This window comes from Gracilinanus agilis, chromosome 1 (assembly GCF_016433145.1).
Source record: "Gracilinanus agilis isolate LMUSP501 chromosome 1, AgileGrace, whole genome shotgun sequence".
Classification (NCBI taxonomy): Eukaryota; Metazoa; Chordata; class Mammalia; order Didelphimorphia; family Didelphidae; genus Gracilinanus; species Gracilinanus agilis.
This window is the reverse complement of record NC_058130.1, coordinates 733,134,150-733,151,054: the sequence shown is the minus strand read 5'-3', so window position 1 is coordinate 733,151,054 and position 16,905 is coordinate 733,134,150. Positions and strand designations below refer to the sequence as shown.

The 16,905-nt window shown below is 43.3% G+C and overlaps 1 protein-coding gene across 1 annotated transcript in view; it reads right to left on the bottom strand.

The window, feature by feature from the left end:
* IL12RB1 (interleukin 12 receptor subunit beta 1) overlaps positions 1 to 16,905 on the bottom strand; it is a 38,802-nt gene that overhangs the window by 9,838 nt on the left and 12,059 nt on the right. The window contains exons 4-12 of the mRNA XM_044685357.1: positions 14,634 to 14,803; positions 12,936 to 13,075; positions 11,061 to 11,094; positions 8,754 to 8,873; positions 7,949 to 8,022; positions 6,970 to 7,192; positions 4,867 to 5,049; positions 1,475 to 1,612; positions 271 to 420 (exon numbers count right to left, since the gene is read on the bottom strand). Of these exons, the coding sequence (XP_044541292.1) occupies positions 271 to 420; positions 1,475 to 1,612; positions 4,867 to 5,049; positions 6,970 to 7,192; positions 7,949 to 8,022; positions 8,754 to 8,873; positions 11,061 to 11,094; positions 12,936 to 13,075; positions 14,634 to 14,803 (1,232 nt within the window). The remainder of the gene's footprint in view (positions 1 to 270; positions 421 to 1,474; positions 1,613 to 4,866; positions 5,050 to 6,969; positions 7,193 to 7,948; positions 8,023 to 8,753; positions 8,874 to 11,060; positions 11,095 to 12,935; positions 13,076 to 14,633; positions 14,804 to 16,905) is intronic.

Here is a 16,905-nt window from a genome sequence, read left to right as displayed (position 1 = left end):
GAATGTCAGAGCTGGGAGGGCCCTTAGAACAGAGAATGTCAGAGCTGGGAGGGAGCTTAGAACAGAGAATGTCAGAGCTGGGAGAGACCTTGGAACTCAGGATGGCGGGACTTAAAGGGACAATAGTATAAAGAATGTGAGCTCTGGAAGGGTCCTCAGAAGAGAGGACAAAGAAGTAACTAGAAAGGACTTGGCTGGACAAGTCCTTAAAACACAGATCAGAAAATATACCAACTTATATAAGGCAAGTTCATGTAACTTCCAACCTACAGATGGTTTTGTTGTTCTTTCCATTCCAGCAGGAGATGACATAGTTCTTCAATACTCCAGGGCACTTGCTGATCGGAGAGGGATTCCATTCCAGGGATACTTCATGGGCTCTTGTTTTCACTGTCAAGTTACTGGGACCAGCTTTCAAAACTGAAAATATCAGCAGAGGTGAGGGGGCAGCTCCCAAACAGCTTTTAGGAAGAAAAAACTATACATTTTGTTAATAAAATAGGAAAAGATCCCAAGAGAAGTCCTGGAATGGGAGGAATAGGGATGACCACAAGAGCATCAATTAAATGGTGGAATCATAGAATTGAAACTGGAAGGGACCCTGTAGGTCATCTAATACAACCCTCCTTCATTTTGCTGATGAGTAACTAAGATTCAGGTCATGCATTGAGGGCTCACCAGGCCAGAGACACAGTTAGAAAGAGGGCAGGTTTGCTCTACATTCATTTATTCACTCAGTCAGCACACATTCAAAAAGTGGCTACTGAGCACTGGCTGGTCTGAGGGTGGCAAAGATAAATAAGGCTCTGTCCTGCCCTTCAGCAAGCTTATAGTCTGAGTACAGAATAAGTTATACAGGACTTCAGCAAGGGCTAAGATGTGATGAAGGACACAGGAGAGGGACTGATGTAGGAGTCAGGGGTGTAGGGGAGGGAAGAACCCTTTTGAGAAGGGATCAAAAGGGAAGGAGATTGACTTTGAACTGGTCCAGAAAAGATGAGATTGAGGAGAGCAGAGACCTCATTACCATATCCTCGGTTACATAGGCATATCTCTTCCCCTTTCTTAGCCTCGATTTTCCCTAAAATCAGCATTTTCGACTAGGCCAGAGGTTCTTAATCTGGAGTCCATAAACTCCCCAAAGACCCATAGATAGAGATCAGGGGTCCATGAAATTGGATGGGGGAAAAAATCACATCTTCACTAACCTCTAACTAAAAGTTAGAATTTCCTTCAATTACTTTTCAAAAATTTTTTTGTGAGAAGAGGTCCAGACTTCTACAGAGTGCCAGCGGGATTGATAGTTCAAAGTTAAGAATTCCTTGGCTAAAGGATCTTTAAGTTCCCTTTTAGCTGAGACGCCAGGTGTCAAGATTCTGCTGTCTTAGTACCAGGCATCAGATATCCCCAAATCCTCCACAACAGCCAGATCCCAGGGCCTGATTTCTCATTTGGGAGATAGGTGTAGACTTACCATCTCCACTGAAATGGTGGCCAGAAAAGACGGTGACCCAGGACTGAGGGTTTTTAGGTTGGTCTGAAGCATAAATATTGATCCGGTAACATTTCAAAAGGTCCATGATCCCTAAAGCTTTATCCCGGCTATATATCACTGAGGGGGGAAAAGAACAATGTCAGATCCAGGAGAAACTTGTCCTTCATTCAAAATACACCACCTGTGACCAGGGCCCTGGACTGACCTCTGCAGTGGGGAGAAAAAGAAAAAGAAAGTATGATCTCTCAAGGAAAACAGAACATAGGCACAGATAGCTATAGTTTGGGGCAAGATGAAATACTGACCATAGAAGAGGGCTAGGGACAAGTTTTAAGGGGATTCAGAGAAAAGAGACTTCAGTTAAAGTCAAGTGCCAACTCCTATGTGAATCCTTTCTATATTCTCCAAACCAGTGATGGGCAAACTACAGCCTGTGTGCCAGATGTGGCCCCCTGAAATGTTCTATCCGACTGCCCAACATTATTCCTAATCTGATAAATACAATAAGTAGGATACAATACAATGAAACTTCAAAAGAGTTGCCTTAGAAACAGACTGACAGATGAGCATTTCCTTTTCTTTGGCCGCCTCTTTAAAAAGTTTGCCCATCACTGCTCTAAACTACTAGGTATGCCTCCCCTGCACTGATATAACCTTGTGCATACTTTGTATATATTGTGTATTGTATGAGCATTGTTTCCCCCAACAGAATGTAGACTTGATAAGGATAAGGACTATTTTGGTTTATTATTTTTTTTTCTAAGTCCCCTTTGCCTAAGAGAATCTGACCCATAGTAAGTGCTTAATTAATGTTCTTTAAGTGATTGATTAGTGTGGTGGAGAATGGCTTATAAGAAGAGATGGAGCTTGAGTAGGAAGATCATCAAAAAGGCAGACCTAGGCACTGTCCTAAGTGCTAGAGGATTCTGAGTAGTGAGACAGTCCAGCCAGCAAAAACTATTACCGACCAGTCTCCTTCCAGTGACAATAGGATTACTCTGTCCTGGGAGTTACTAGAAAGTCAAATAAGACCCCGATTCTCTGGTTAATTTCATGACATTTGGCAAATTTCTACCAGTACCAAGAACAAGCCAACCACTAATCGGAGCACTGGCCCAGCACTAGGCATTATTATTGACCCAGAAATCTTGTGTTATCCTTCATCTTAAAAGAGACAGGTTGGTCCCAGTGGGAAAAGACTTGGACTGGGAGACAGGAGACTCTGGTTGGAATTCTGGCTCTACTGCTGATTTACCGTAATACCTCAGTCATTCTAACTGTAAAATGAGTGTCATCTCCCCCACCCACTCCTCGGGTAAGCAGAAGAAATGAGAAAATGCTTGGTAAAACTGCCTGGGGCTGTTCACACAGGCAAGAGTACTATTGTTCCCAGTGCCAATTAGAGTCTCACACCCACTCTTTAAGGTCTCAAGTGGCACAGAGCCAGGTGTAGGATGAGCCTCTCCCTAGGGTGAGAATCAATGTTTACAGAACACATTGGAGAGCTGGGGAAGCTAGTTGCAGAGTGATTGCCTAGGTGTTATGTATGGTGTGATCACAGGTGATTGGCCCCGACACCCGCAGGAGCTACATTTATCTCTGTTTGAGAAGAGAAATTGAGCGGGCTGACATCTAACATTAGATCTCCTTCAATAACGTTTCCTCTGAACCTAAACATTATCACTTATAAAGGAGGGGTGGGGGTGGACTTGGATGTATGTAAGACCCTCCCTTCCCTGCTCTGATGGTCAATTGTCAGACTAAATTCTCCCAGATCTGACATTTTAGGTCCTATAATTTCTTCCTTTAAAACATCTCTATTTGCCCCTCTTCTTCCCTGTGGTATTGTTGTAATTGTCACTCAGTCATTTTCAGTTGTGTTTGACTCCATGACCCCATTTGCGATTTTCTTGGCAAAAATACTGGAGAGTTTGCCATTTCCTTCTCCAGATTATTTTACAAATGAGGAAACTGAGGCAAACAGGATTAAGTGACTTTCCCAAGGTCATACAGCTAGGAAGTATCTGAGGCTGGATTTAAATTCAAAGATGAGTCTTCCTGATGCCAAGCCTGGTGCTCTGTGCACTATGGTGCCAGCTAGCTACCCCTGTGATACTGCCATCACCTCATCCCCTTGTACCTGAACTAGTCCCATTACCTGCTGGTTGGTCATTCTGCTTCAAGTCTTTCCCCACTCCAATTTATCCTCTACTCAGCTATGAAATTGATATTCTTAAGGCTTAGATCTGACCATGGCCCCCCATCATTCAATAAGAGAAGGCATTTACCAAGCACTTACTATGTACCAGGCATTGTGCTAAGTGCTTTCTATAAAGAGTATCTTATTCCAATCTCATAACAATCTGGGAGGTAGGTGCTATCATAATCCCCATTTTACAGGTTAAAGAAACTGAGGCAAGTAGAGGTTACAGGGACTTGTTAAGTGATTTTCCTAGGGTCTAAGAGTTGGTCTATGAGTCTGAGGGTAGATTTGAACTCAGGTCTTCCTGAATCTAGGCCCAGTCCTCTATCCACTGCCACCCTATAGCTGCCTCAATGAACAACTCAACAACAACTACAAAATGTGTCAGGGTTGTGGTTGTTGAATTGTTTCAGTCATAGCTGCTTCTTCGTGATCTCATTTGGAGTTTTCTTGGCAAAGGTCCTAGAGTGGTTTTCCATTTCCTTCTCCATCTCATTTTACAGATGATAAAACTGAGGCAAGCAGGGATAAATGACTTGTCCAGGGTCACACAACTAATAAGTGTCTGAAGCCGGATTTGATCTCAGGGAGCTGAGTATTCCTAGGCCTGGTACTCTACCTATTGTGCCATCTAGTTGCCCTAGACTGACACATAGGAGGGACTTAATAGATGCTAGTTGACTGATTGACTGAATCCTATCTTTGATATTCAGTGTTCTAAAGGCTCTCCCTCCCTTAGATATTCTGTGGTTTTTTAATTTAAAAATTAATTTAATTGATATCTTCTCTTTTCACATCATGTACACTCACCACTTGATATGTCTTCCTACCCTTTCTCCAAAGAGATTCCCCCCCACCCAATGTTCAGTAAAATTAAGCAACATATTTAAAAATCTGAATTGATGTGATGCTGAGGTGTTGATTCATATGGTATTTGAAAGAAAGATACCAAAGGTACTGATATAATTTTGACTCTTTTAATTGCCAAAGTCAAAGAACCTAGTGGTTATCAATAATTATCAGCCAATATGCCTACTCTCCCATCTATGCAAATCTCTTATTTTATGATATTCTGTCATCCAAGGGCCCTTCCAGCTCTGACATTCTCTGTTTTAAGTCCCTCTCAGCTCTGACATTCCTTGAATACCCATAAATATAATCCATGTACCTTTCCTGCCATCTTTTTCTTTCCGGGAGCTCTTCAGAGCACAGGCAGCATTGGTCCAGTTGGCAGCATGAGGGTACCATTCAATGCAGTAACTCTTGACAAGTCTTTCTAAGGAGAACCATTGCATTGTCATGTTGTCTTCTGAGGTGCTAATGTTCAGAAACTCTGCATCTTGGATAAAACCTGAGGATATATTAAGAGACAATCATACTCCTTCAACGATTTTGGCACCCATTACCACTTAAAAGGTGTTTTGTATAAGTCTGCAAGGTGCTTTACCATTCTCTTGTAGGACAATCAGGCATTATTGGATAGTATCCCCATTTGATAGACTGGAAAACGGAGACTCAAAGAAATTAAGTGAGTTGACTCAGGTCACATAGCTCTGAAGTAGTGGAGCTGGAATGCACACCCATGGGTCCTCTCAATAAACCACAGTTTCAGCCCAGTTGCCAGATCATCAAGCAAGACATGGAAGAGAAGACTGAGGGGAACAATGACCTCCCTCACATGGATTCATAGGGTTTGTCAGTTACACAGACCTTCAGTCCAATAACCTCGTCAGAGGATTAGTACCCAAAAGTAGACATCAGCTCCCGTAAACACTGTAGGAATGGTCTGACCTTTAAGGAATTCTAAACACATGATCTCATCTTCTACCTCTGTGTCTTTGCACTGGCTGTCCCCTATACCTAGAGGGCTTTCCCACCTCACCTGAAACACTTGACATCTGCTTCTTTCACGTCTCAGCTCTAGGTAGATCTTCTCAGTCCTCCCCTGGGCTGGGACCTTCTCCTCTACGGTTAACGTCCTTCCTTCTATTCTATATGTATACTGTGTGGCTTTCTTTTATTTACAGGTTGACACCCTCTTTGTTATGTGAGCTTGTTGGGAGTAGGAGTTATTCTTGTGTTTTTGTATCTCATATTCCCAGAGCTTGGTACAGTGCCTGGCACGTAAGAGCCCCAGCTAAACAGGACCTTCCATATCCCTGCTGATCCCAACTAGCCCTTAATCAGTGTTTGTTGATAATCTATGTTGGAAGGTGCCTTCCACATTCTGGTGCTCCAAGATTTCATTCTTCCTTGTGCTCAGTTTTTCCAATTCTAATAATGTTTTATATCTTACATAGGGCCTTCCCAGCTCTGAGGTTTTCTGTTCTAAAGGTCTACCCAACTCTGACATTCTGTGTTCTAAAGTCTTTCTAATTCTATCTATGATCTAGGGTTCTAAGGTTCTTCCCAGTTCTGAAATCTTTGTTCTAAAATTCCTCCCAACTAGGTAATACAATGGATAGAGCACTGGGCCCAGAGTTAGGAAGATCTGAGTTCTAATCCAACCTCAGACATTTCCTAGCTATGTGACCCTGGAGAAGTCAGTTATCCTTTACTTGCCTCAGTTTGTTCAACTCTAAAATAGGGATAGTAATAGCAGCTAGCTCTTAGGTTGTTATGAGGATCAAATGAGATAATATCTGTAAGCACTTAGCATATTTAACATAGTTAGGCTTAACAAACATTCATTCCCTTCCCGTTCCTATATTTCCTTCTTCTTAAAAAAAAATCCTTATCTTCCATCTTAGAATCAATACTATGTATTGGTTCCAAGGCAGAAGAGCACTAAGGGCTAGGAAATGGGGGTTAAGTGACTTACCCAGGGTTATACAGCTAGGAAGTGCCTGAGACTAGATTTGAACCCAAGACCTCCATCCCCTGAGTCACCCAGATGGCCCCTTCCCCTCTAACTTTTTTTTTTAAACCCTTACCTTCCATCTTGGAGTCAATACTGTGTATTGGCTCCAAGGCAGAAGAGTGGTAAGGGCTAGACAGTGGGGGTCAAGTGACTTACCCAGGGTCACACAGCTGGGGAGTGTGAGGTCAGATTTGAACCTAGGACCTCCCATCTCTAGGCCTGGCTCTCAATCTACTGAACCACTCAGTTGCCCCCCACCCCTAACTTCTAAGGTATCTCTCTGCCCTGAAACTCTATGTCCTACAGTCCTCCCAGCCCTAAATTCCTTTTGCCAGCTTTCCCTTCTTCTGCTTGGTTGTTCTCTCTCCAGTGTGGTCACAGAGAGACATACCCACACCCATATGCACATACCTGAGTTGGGATCAGCAGGAATATGGAATGTCCTGTTTAGCTGGGGCCCCAAGGTGCCTTGGGTTCGAATGGTGACATTGTATTCTGCCCCAGAAATTTGGATCACTTTCTCCAGACTCATTTTCTTCTTAGACTTTGGTTTGCAGGTGCAGGAGAGCATCTGAAGAACAAGGCTGAAACTCACTTCCTCCATGCAGTTCTGGGGCTGCCTCACTTGCCTGGGCTGCTCAGGAGTGAAAGGGACAGCCTGGCTTTAGAGTGAGTTCATTTGGAAACTTGATGCAAATCATTAGGAAAGGGAAAGCACACCTAAGAAGCCCCAGGAGAAACTAACTCATCCTCTCCCTTCCTTTCATGGGAACTCATGCATAGTCTGGAATATTGTTGTTAACGTTAAATTGTTGTTCAGGTGTTTTCAGTCTTGTCCTGCTCTTCCTGACCCTATTTGGGATTTTCTTGGATAGATACTTTGTTTGCCATTTCCTTCTCCAACTCATTTGACAGATGAGGAAACTGAGGCCAATAGAGTTAAGTGATTTGCCCAGGGTCATGCAGCTAGTAAGTATCTGAGGCCAAATTTGAACTCTGGTCTTCCTGACTCCATTTTCAGTACTCTATCCACTGAGCCACCTGGCTGCCCTCCAGTTAAACATAGTTAAATAAATACAAATACATCTTGGAATGCAGGATTTAACCATGATGATCCCTCACATTCTTATAGGACAAATGATAGATCTCAGAGAGATTCTTTGTCCATATTCTACTCATCCTCAAGCATCTGTAGGAAGGGAACCAAGCAGAGAGTGTCGTCTCCCTTTGATAAGTGGGTAAACTGACATCCAAAGAGAAGGGCTGTGTCCAAGCTTCTAAGTGATCAGCGATTTAGAAGGAGGACCAAGAACTCGGGCTTATTGTCTTCCACATTAGTGCTTTCCCCATTGAATGTCAGTGGCACCTCCACTAACATTTACAAAAGTACCTCCCAGTCAAAGATCAGGTCCCTCTTTCCATCGTTATTGAGTTTTCCCACTGTGTAATTCAGCTCTGGAATTTCTGTAAAGAGAGGAATACAGTTTATCCATCAAATCATTTATTAGTTTTAAATTAAATTTTATTAGAAATTGAAGGGTCCTAGGGAGAAGCACAGTGGACAGAGACATAGAGACAGGAAGTCCTGGCCTCAGTCACTTTCTAGCTGTGTGACCCTGTGCAAGTCACTTAACCACAATTGTCTAGCCCTTACCACTTTTCTATCTTGGAACAATACATAGTATTGATTCTAACATGGAAGGTAAGGGTTAAAAAACCAAACTAATGGGTTAAGAAGCCCTCAGAAAAAACTTTATAATGAAAGATGTAGATACATTGGAAGAGTAGGACATTCAGAAGAGCTAAAACAAGAGCTACTTGTGGTGGCAGCTAGGTGACTCAGAGGATAGAGCCAGATCTGGAGATAGGAGGTCTTGGGTTCAAATCTAATTTCAGATACTTCCTAGTTGTGTGTCCCTGGCCTTTATTGCTTTTCTGCCCTGAGACCAATACTTAGTTTGAATTCTAAGACAGAAAGTAAGGGTTTAAAAGAAAATAGAAGGTCCCTTGGAGAACGTTAGCACTGGAAGGGAGCTTACAACATAGAATATCAGGGACTGGGAAGGTACTTAGAACCCAGGATATCAGAGCTGGAACGGAGGTTAGGACATAGAACATCAGCTAGCAGGTGCTCTAGAACCATGAATGTTGGGGCTAGGCTGGGTGGAGGGGAAGAATGGAGGCTGCCCACTTACCAGCAGGAATGCAAATGGACTTGCTCCAATCACTCCACTGACTAGTCGGGGAGGCTCTTTTATGGCGCCGGAGCTGGATTTCATAAGCAACAGGTGCCTTGAACTGAAGGCTGCAGTTCTCTAAGGAATGACCAAGCATCATAGGGCTTGTTAGCTGGGGTTACACAGTACGGGACCTCTCCTTCACCTCCCCATATGGCCCTGCTCCAGCCAAGTCTATCTTCTTCATGCCTCTCCTTATCAGTTCTGCCTCTGGCCCATTATTCCTTCTAAGTGTAAATGGTGGGTGAACATAGCATTGGACTTGAAGGTAGAAGACCTTGATTCAGCCCCTGGCTCTACTGCTAGCTACCTATGTGACCCAGAAAGGCACTTGATCTCACTGGAGACCAGTATTCTCATCCGTGCAATGAGTGGAGATAGAGGAGATAGCATCTAAGGTCTCTTCTTGTTCTAAATTCCTGATCCTGCAACAGATGATTGCACAGTGGGGTGGATCCTTAGAGCATAGAGTGTCAGAGCTAGGAAGGTCTTTAGAACACAGAATGTCGGAGCTGGAAGGATCCTTAGAACATGGAATATCAGAGCTAGAAGGACTCTTAGAACAGAGAATATCAAAGCTGGGAGGATCTTTAGAAATGGAATGTCCAAGCTGGGAGGACCCTTAGAACCCAGAATGTCAGAGCTGGAAGGATCTTTAAAAATGGAATATCCTTGATTGGAGTTCTGGCTTTAAAAGACCACTTTATTGCAAATAAGAATAATATGGAAATAGGTTTTGAACAATGATACACAGTGGAATTGCTTGTCAGCTCCAGGAGGGGGAGGGAAGAGGGGTGAAAAAGATCATGAGTGATGTAACCACAGGAAGATACTCTAAATTAATTAATTAATTTTAAAATGAAATAAATAAAAAATAAAAATGGAATGTTCAAGCTGGGAGGACCCTTAGAACCCAGAATATCAGAGCTGGAAGGATCTTTAGAACATAGAATGTCAGAGCTGGGAGGGCCTCTAGAACAGAGAATATCCAAGCTGGGAGGATCTTTAAAAATGGAATGTCATGGGGGGGGGGTGCCGGGGGTGAAGGGGAAAGTAGGCGCATGAATCATGTAACCATGTTAAAAATGAATATTAATAAATGTTAAAAAAAAATGGAATGTCAGTGCCACTGCTGAGTTTATACCCCAAAGAGATAATAAGGAAAAAGACTTGTACAAAAATATGTATAGCTGTACTCTTTGTGGTGGCAAAAAAAATTGGAAAATAAGGGGGTTTCCATCAGTTGGGGAATGGCTGAACAAATTGTGGTATCTGTTGGTGATGGAATACTATTGTGCTGAAAGGAATAATAAACTGGAGGAATTCCATGTGAACTGGAAAGACCTCCAAGAACTGATGCAGAGCGAAAGGAACAGAACCAGGAGAACACTGTACTCAGAGACTGATATACTGTGGTATAATCGAATGTAATGGACTTTTCTACTAGCAGCAATGCAACGATCCAGGAATTTCTGAGGGACTTATGAGAAAGAACACTATCCACATCCAGAGAAAGAACTGTGGGAGCAGAAACACAGAAGAAAAACAACTGCTTGATCACATGGGTTGATGGGGATATGATTGGAGTTGTAGACTCTAAACTAACACCCTAGTGCAAATATTAATACTATAGAAATAGGTCTTGATAAATGGCACATGAAAAACTCAGTGGAACTGCTCATTGGCTATGGGAGGGGGTGGGAGGAGGGGAGACAAAGAATATGAATCATGGAACCATGGGAAAATATTCTTAATTAATTAATTAAAATTTTTAAAAAAATGGAATGTCAGAATGGGAGAAACTTTAAAACAATGTTAGAGCTTGGGGTGGGTGAGAGCACAGAGACCCTTGTACCCTGGGAACCCTTAGAACCCAGAATGTCTGTATTGAAAGAGTCTTTAGAACAGAGAATACCAAAGCTGAGAGGTACCTTAGAATATAGATCTAGACCAAGACTTTCAAATAGAGAATACATTTATTGCAGATGGCAGGGACTTCAGAGATCTAATCCAACCTCCTCTCTCTACAGACAGTAAAATTGAGAACCCCAGAGAGGTCAGGAGATTTGCCTGGGTCACAGAGTAACTAATGGGAAGTCTGGAACCAGAACCCAGGACTCCTGTCTCCCAGTGAAGGACTATTTCCAATATACTGTTCTCCTGTGTTGCCTCCTACTGGACAATGTGTATTCATCAAGCAATTGCTAGGGAGAATGGCTCTATTTCCCCAGTAGGGCCATGGAAGTGTGGCTCCTCTGTTCTTACCAAAATCAGAGTTCTCCTGGGCTCCACAATCTCCCTGGAAAGAGATAGTGTTTATCATTAGCATTGTGGGGTAGCAAAGTCACCTTGGAACAAAGAGAGCAGAGAAAGGGATGCTCAAAGTTTCTGTCAAAACAGCTTTTGACCTAGCAAGTGGCATTATCTTAGAAATGATCTGTCCAGAGGTCCTCATGGGCAACTTCCAGTGTGGGAGGCCCCTTCACACAGATCATAATCCATCAATAGTTTACAAAATAATGCCTAGCGTGACCCACCATAAATTAAGTTTAAATAACATATTCAGAGTGACCAAGCCAGCAAATGTCAGAGACTGAATTTGGATCCAGGATTTCTAGTCTAAATTCAATAATTTATCCATATCCACATGTTGACTTGTGACTTATTTTTTGACACTATTGATTATGCAACTATAAGCAGTAGGGAATGGCATCCTGAATCTGATGTCACAGAACCTGAGTTCAAGGCTCCACTATGTACCTGTGTTGAGCTATTTGCTTCCCCTCTCTTGGCCTCAGTTTGCCCCCATGTAAATTTTTTTCAAAGCCTTACTGTCTGTCTTGGAATCTAAGTATCTGGTCCAAGACAGAAGAGCAGTACAAGCTAGGCAATTGGAGTTAAGTGACTTGCCCAGGGTCACAAGCTAGGAAGTGTTTGAGGTCAGATTTGAATCCAGGACCTCCTGTCTCCAGACTTGGCTCTCTTTCTCCAGAGCCACCTAGCTGCCCCAGTCCCGGTGTAAAACTGAGATGAGAAAGTTGAAATACATCAGTGACTCCCAGTCTGTGGGCTGGAGACCTCTAGGGGACTTACAGAGTTATTAGAGGGGCTCCTCACATTCACACGTACCCCAGCCAAGGCAGCCTGCTCTGTATTTTGGCCCCCATAAACTTCTTATGTGGTTTAACAGCATAATAAATAAGCAAATATACCTTCTATAGACTGAATAACAAATCCTTGTGTACCTATTCTTTTTGAATATATATAGAGATACTTTTGTGATTAATAAAATAGAAATTAATTTCAAGCTGTTATTGAACTGACAGTAGATGTGTGTGTGTGGTTTTTGTTTGTTTGTTTTTTAAACAATAAGCACAACTCAGGTATCATCTCCTCCGGGAAGACTTTCCTGATTTCTTCAGTTGTTAGAGCTGGTCCCATCACAGATCTAATCAGATACTTTTTATTCTCTCTACATATATTTTGTATTTATTTATCTGTGGATATCGTTTCCCCTTACGGAACAATATGCTCCTGAAGGCAAGGACTGTTTAACTTTTGCCTTTGTGTCTCTAGAATGTCAGAACTGGGAGGACCCTTAGAATAGAGAATGTCAGAGCTGGGAGGGAGCTTAGAACAGACTGTCAGAGCTGGGAGGGAGCTTAGAACAGAGAATGTCAGAGCTGGGAGGGAGCTTAGAACAGAGAATGTCAGAGCTGGGAGAGACCTTAGAACAGAGAATGTCAGAGCTGGGAGGGAGCTTAGAACAGAGAGTGTCAGAGCTGGGAGTGAGCTTAGAACAGAGAATGTCAGAGCTGGGAGGGAGCTTAGAACAGACTGTCAGAGCTGGGAGGGAGCTTAGAACAGAGAGTGTCAGGGCTGGGAGGGATCCAACCCCCTAATTTTGCCAATAGGGAAACTGAGACCTAAAGCAGGGAAAATATTTGCCCAAGAGCCCACAGCGAAGTTGTGGTTGAGTAGGATCCAAACTCTCATCTCATAACTCCCATCCTAGGTCCTTTCCATTTCACCAGGGGGCCGAAGATAGCTACCCTGGAGGCCACTCATCCTTTGGGATTAACGAGTCTCTCTCTAGTTACTGCCACAGAAGATCTTGCTCCTGAAGCGGGCCAGGCTCACCTGTTCCCAGGTTCCATTCCACGTCCTGTAACGATATTCAACTATTGCCTCGTTTTGCCCTTCAGGGATCTCCCATTTTATCAAGAATTGGTCCTGGATCTTGGAGACAGTCATCTCTTCATTTGGAGGGTCAAATTTGACTGAAATCACAGGCATAATCATGTGAAATGGCCTGACTTAATGGCCCTAAAATAGAATGCTCATACAATTTAAAGGATTGAAGAGAAGGGACCCAAAGAGTCTGAACATTTCACTAAGACACATTGGCACAACCTGCCCTCATCTCTTCCCCTCACTAGCTGCTCCAGCCAGTTTCAAGCTTGGCAGCTTGGTTAGAATGGTTGGCACAATGGTTAGAATGCCAGGCCTAGAATCAGGAAGACCTGATTTCAAATTTAACCTCAGGAACTTAATAGTTGTGTGACCCTAGGCAAGTTGATTAACTCTGTTTGCCTCAGTTTCCTCATCTGAAAAATGAGCTAGGGAAGGAAATGGCAAACCACTCCAGTGTCTTTTTTTTAACCCTTACCTTCTGTCTTAGTATCAGTTCTATGACAGAATATTGGTAAGGGCTAGGCAATCGGGGTCAAGGGACTTGCCTAGGGTCCCACAGCTAGGCAGTGTCGGATGCCAGATGTATACCCAGTCCCTCCAGACTCCAGGCCTGGAACTCCATCTACCGTGCCACCTAGCTGTCCCCAGTCCAGTATCTTTGCCAAGAAAAACCCAGATTGGGTCCTAAAGAGTCAGACGTGCCGGAGCTGACCGAACAACCTAGCTTATTCCATGTGTTGCTGCTCCTCCCTCCCCCAAAGGAAATCCTTAGGTGACCAGACCATGGAAAGGCAATCACTGAGCCATCACACAAGATGCTTCCTGTCTGAGTCAGCTGTTGACTCACTTTCAAAATTCCCTTGTTTTCAGAGCCTGTCCTCACTGTTGCCATGGTTTCTGCCTCCTGACTGTGCACTCAACTGGCGCTATAGCTCGTCTACACCTCAGGTCCTCGAATTGTCCTCCTCGACTGACCCTCTCCCTTTAAGAAGGGAAACTATTGTATGGCCCAAGGGGGACTGGACAAGGGATCTGTAAAAGCACAGAATCTCTGTTGCGTAGTTGGAAGGGTATTCGATTTAGTCAAGCAGCTTAGGTTCAAATACAAGCTCTATTATTTACTACCTTGGACAAGTCCTTGCTTCTGGTTTCTTTTTCTTCATTATTATTAGTTTTTAAACCCTTACCTTCCACCTTAGAATCAATACTGTGCACTGGTTCCAAGGCAGAAGAGCAGTAAGAGCTAGGCAATGGGGGTTAAGTGACTTGCCCACAGCTAGGAAGTGTCTGAGGCCAGATTTGAACCCAGGACCTCCTGTCTCTGGGTCTGGCTCTCCATCCACTGAGCCACCCAGCTGCCCCCTCCTTTTCTTTAAGAGGGGGTTAATCTCAGTGAGCCCCGAGATCCTTTCCACTCTAAATCCTACTTATGAGGCTGCAGTTCTTAGACTTAGAAGGGACCCCAAGACCATCTGCTTCAATCCATGCTTCAAGAAAGAGTCCTCTCACTAGGACTCTAGAAAAATGGCCATGAAGCTTCCCCTGGAGGATCTCCAGGGTTGGGTAGATCCAAGACATTTACTCCCAAGGCAGACATAAATACACAACTTGTGAAGGAAATAGAAAGCCTCCAGATTTACTTACAGGCCCAGTAGAGCACCAGGGTGATATTCGGGGACGTTGTGGTCCAATTTCCGACTCGAGACTCCACCGAGAATGTGACATTCTCTACGGTGTGCACCTTAGCTTGGTCAGTAAAACTGACTCGGTTGGCCTTTCCTGCTTCAAAATAGCAACAATCCCCATTTCTAAAGCTCAAGAGGAGAGAGAAGTCTTTGGTCACAAACTGTAATCCCTGGAGAGTACCTTGAGACTAGAGGGGCTCTGGAGCTCCCTGAGATTGGCCCATGTCCAGTTGCTCCCAAGAGAGGGAAGAGACTACATGATGGTCATTCTGGGCCACCTGAGTATACAGTCCATGTGACAGTTGACATAAAGGGTCAGCACATGGATAGCACCAATCCACCAACAACATGGAGCTCATTTTAACCACTCGCTTGGGGTGCCCCAGCAGAGAGCGCCCAAACTAGCTCTGGGCTCGTAGAGCTTCAAAGTGACTTATTCAGGGTGAGCACTGACACCTCAGACATCACCAGACACTACAAATCAAGGATGGATTTCTTAAATTTGATTTTTCATTTCATTTATTACTTTGTTGATTGTCTACATTTAGGAAAGTAATGGAGAAAATGTTAATAATGTAGATTAAAGGGGGCAGCTGGGTGGCTCAGGGGATGGAGAGCCAGGCCTAGAGACAGGAGGTCCTGAATTCAAATCGGGCCTCAGACACTTCCCAGCTGTGTGACCCTGGGCAAGTCACTTGACCCCCATTGCCTAGCCCTTACCACTCTTCTGCCTTGGAGCCTATACACAGTATTGACTCCAAGATGGAAGGTAAGGGTTTAATAATAATAATAATAATGGTTATTATTATTATTATTATTATAATGTAGATTAAACTTCAAAGTCTGTCCTGAATTTTTCTTACCACCCTTACCTTCTGTCTATCATACTGAATATCAGTTCTAAGGCAGAAGAGTGATAAGGGCTAGGCAATAGGGGTTAAATGACTTGCCCAGGGTCACATAGCTAGGAAGTGTCCGAGGCCAGATTTGAATCCATGATTTCCCATCTCTAGGCCTGGCTCTCTATTCACTGAGCCACCCAGTTGTCCCTAATAATTTATCCTCTGTCGTCGTTCAGTTATGTCCCACTCTTTGCAACCCCGTTTAAAGTTTTCTTGGCAGAGATACCATAGTGGTTTGCCCTTTCCTTCTCCAGCTCATTTGACGGATAAAGAAACTGAGGCAAACAGGGTTAAGTGATTTGCCCAGGATCACACAGCAAGTAAACATCTGAGGCTATATTTGAACCCAGGAAGATAAATCTTCCTGACTTCAGGCCTGCCACTCTATCTACCACCACTATCTCTAAAATTTAGCATTTCCTATTATATGTAGGCAACAAAATTAATCTGAGAAGGAGTCATTAGGTTTTGCCAGGCACAAAAAAAAGGTGAAGAATCCTGATGTAATCCAACCTGGAAATTTTAGTGATAGAGAAACTGAGGCTCAGGAAGAGGAAAGGACTCAACTACAAGGACCTTCCTTATAATGAATACTATTTTACTCAAACTTAACTTGGAAATATTTTTCACAATGAGATTTGCAATGAATCTCACTTTATTATTATCATTAAGGAGATGCAGACAGGAGGGCTGGAACTGTTAAAGTCAATCTTTTACAGCTTCCTTTATTGGTTCTTAACCCCGGTTCCATCAACTTAAAAAAATAAATATCTCGATAATTTATATTTCAATCTAATTGTTTTCCTTTGTAATCATATATTTGAGCATATTGTTCTAGATGGCATGATGGTACATGGCCATGATGCCAAATATGGAAGATTGCTTGAGTTCAGTGGTTGAGGTCAGTGTTTCCCAGACTTTCTTGGCCTACCGCCCCCTTTCCAGAAAAAAATATTACTTAGTGCCCCCTGGAAATTATGAAACTATTTATTGAACTTAGAATAGAATGTAATACAAAAAAGTGTGGCCATCACTGCCTCCCTGGATCGCTGCAGCACCCACCAGGGGGCGGTGGCGCCCACTTTGGGAATCACTGGTTTAGGTGTTCTGAGCTTTGGTAGGGCTGCCCAGACTAAGTCCTGAATCAATATGGTGAACATCTAGGAATGAGGGAGTGGGGAGAATAGTCTGCCTAAAAAGAAGCTAATTGGCCCAAGTCAGAAACAAAGCAAACCAAAGACTGTGCCCACCAATAAGGGGATCCAGATGACCCCAGAATCTCCAGGATGGATGAGATAGAGAGATACAACCCAATATTATTTAAGAAAC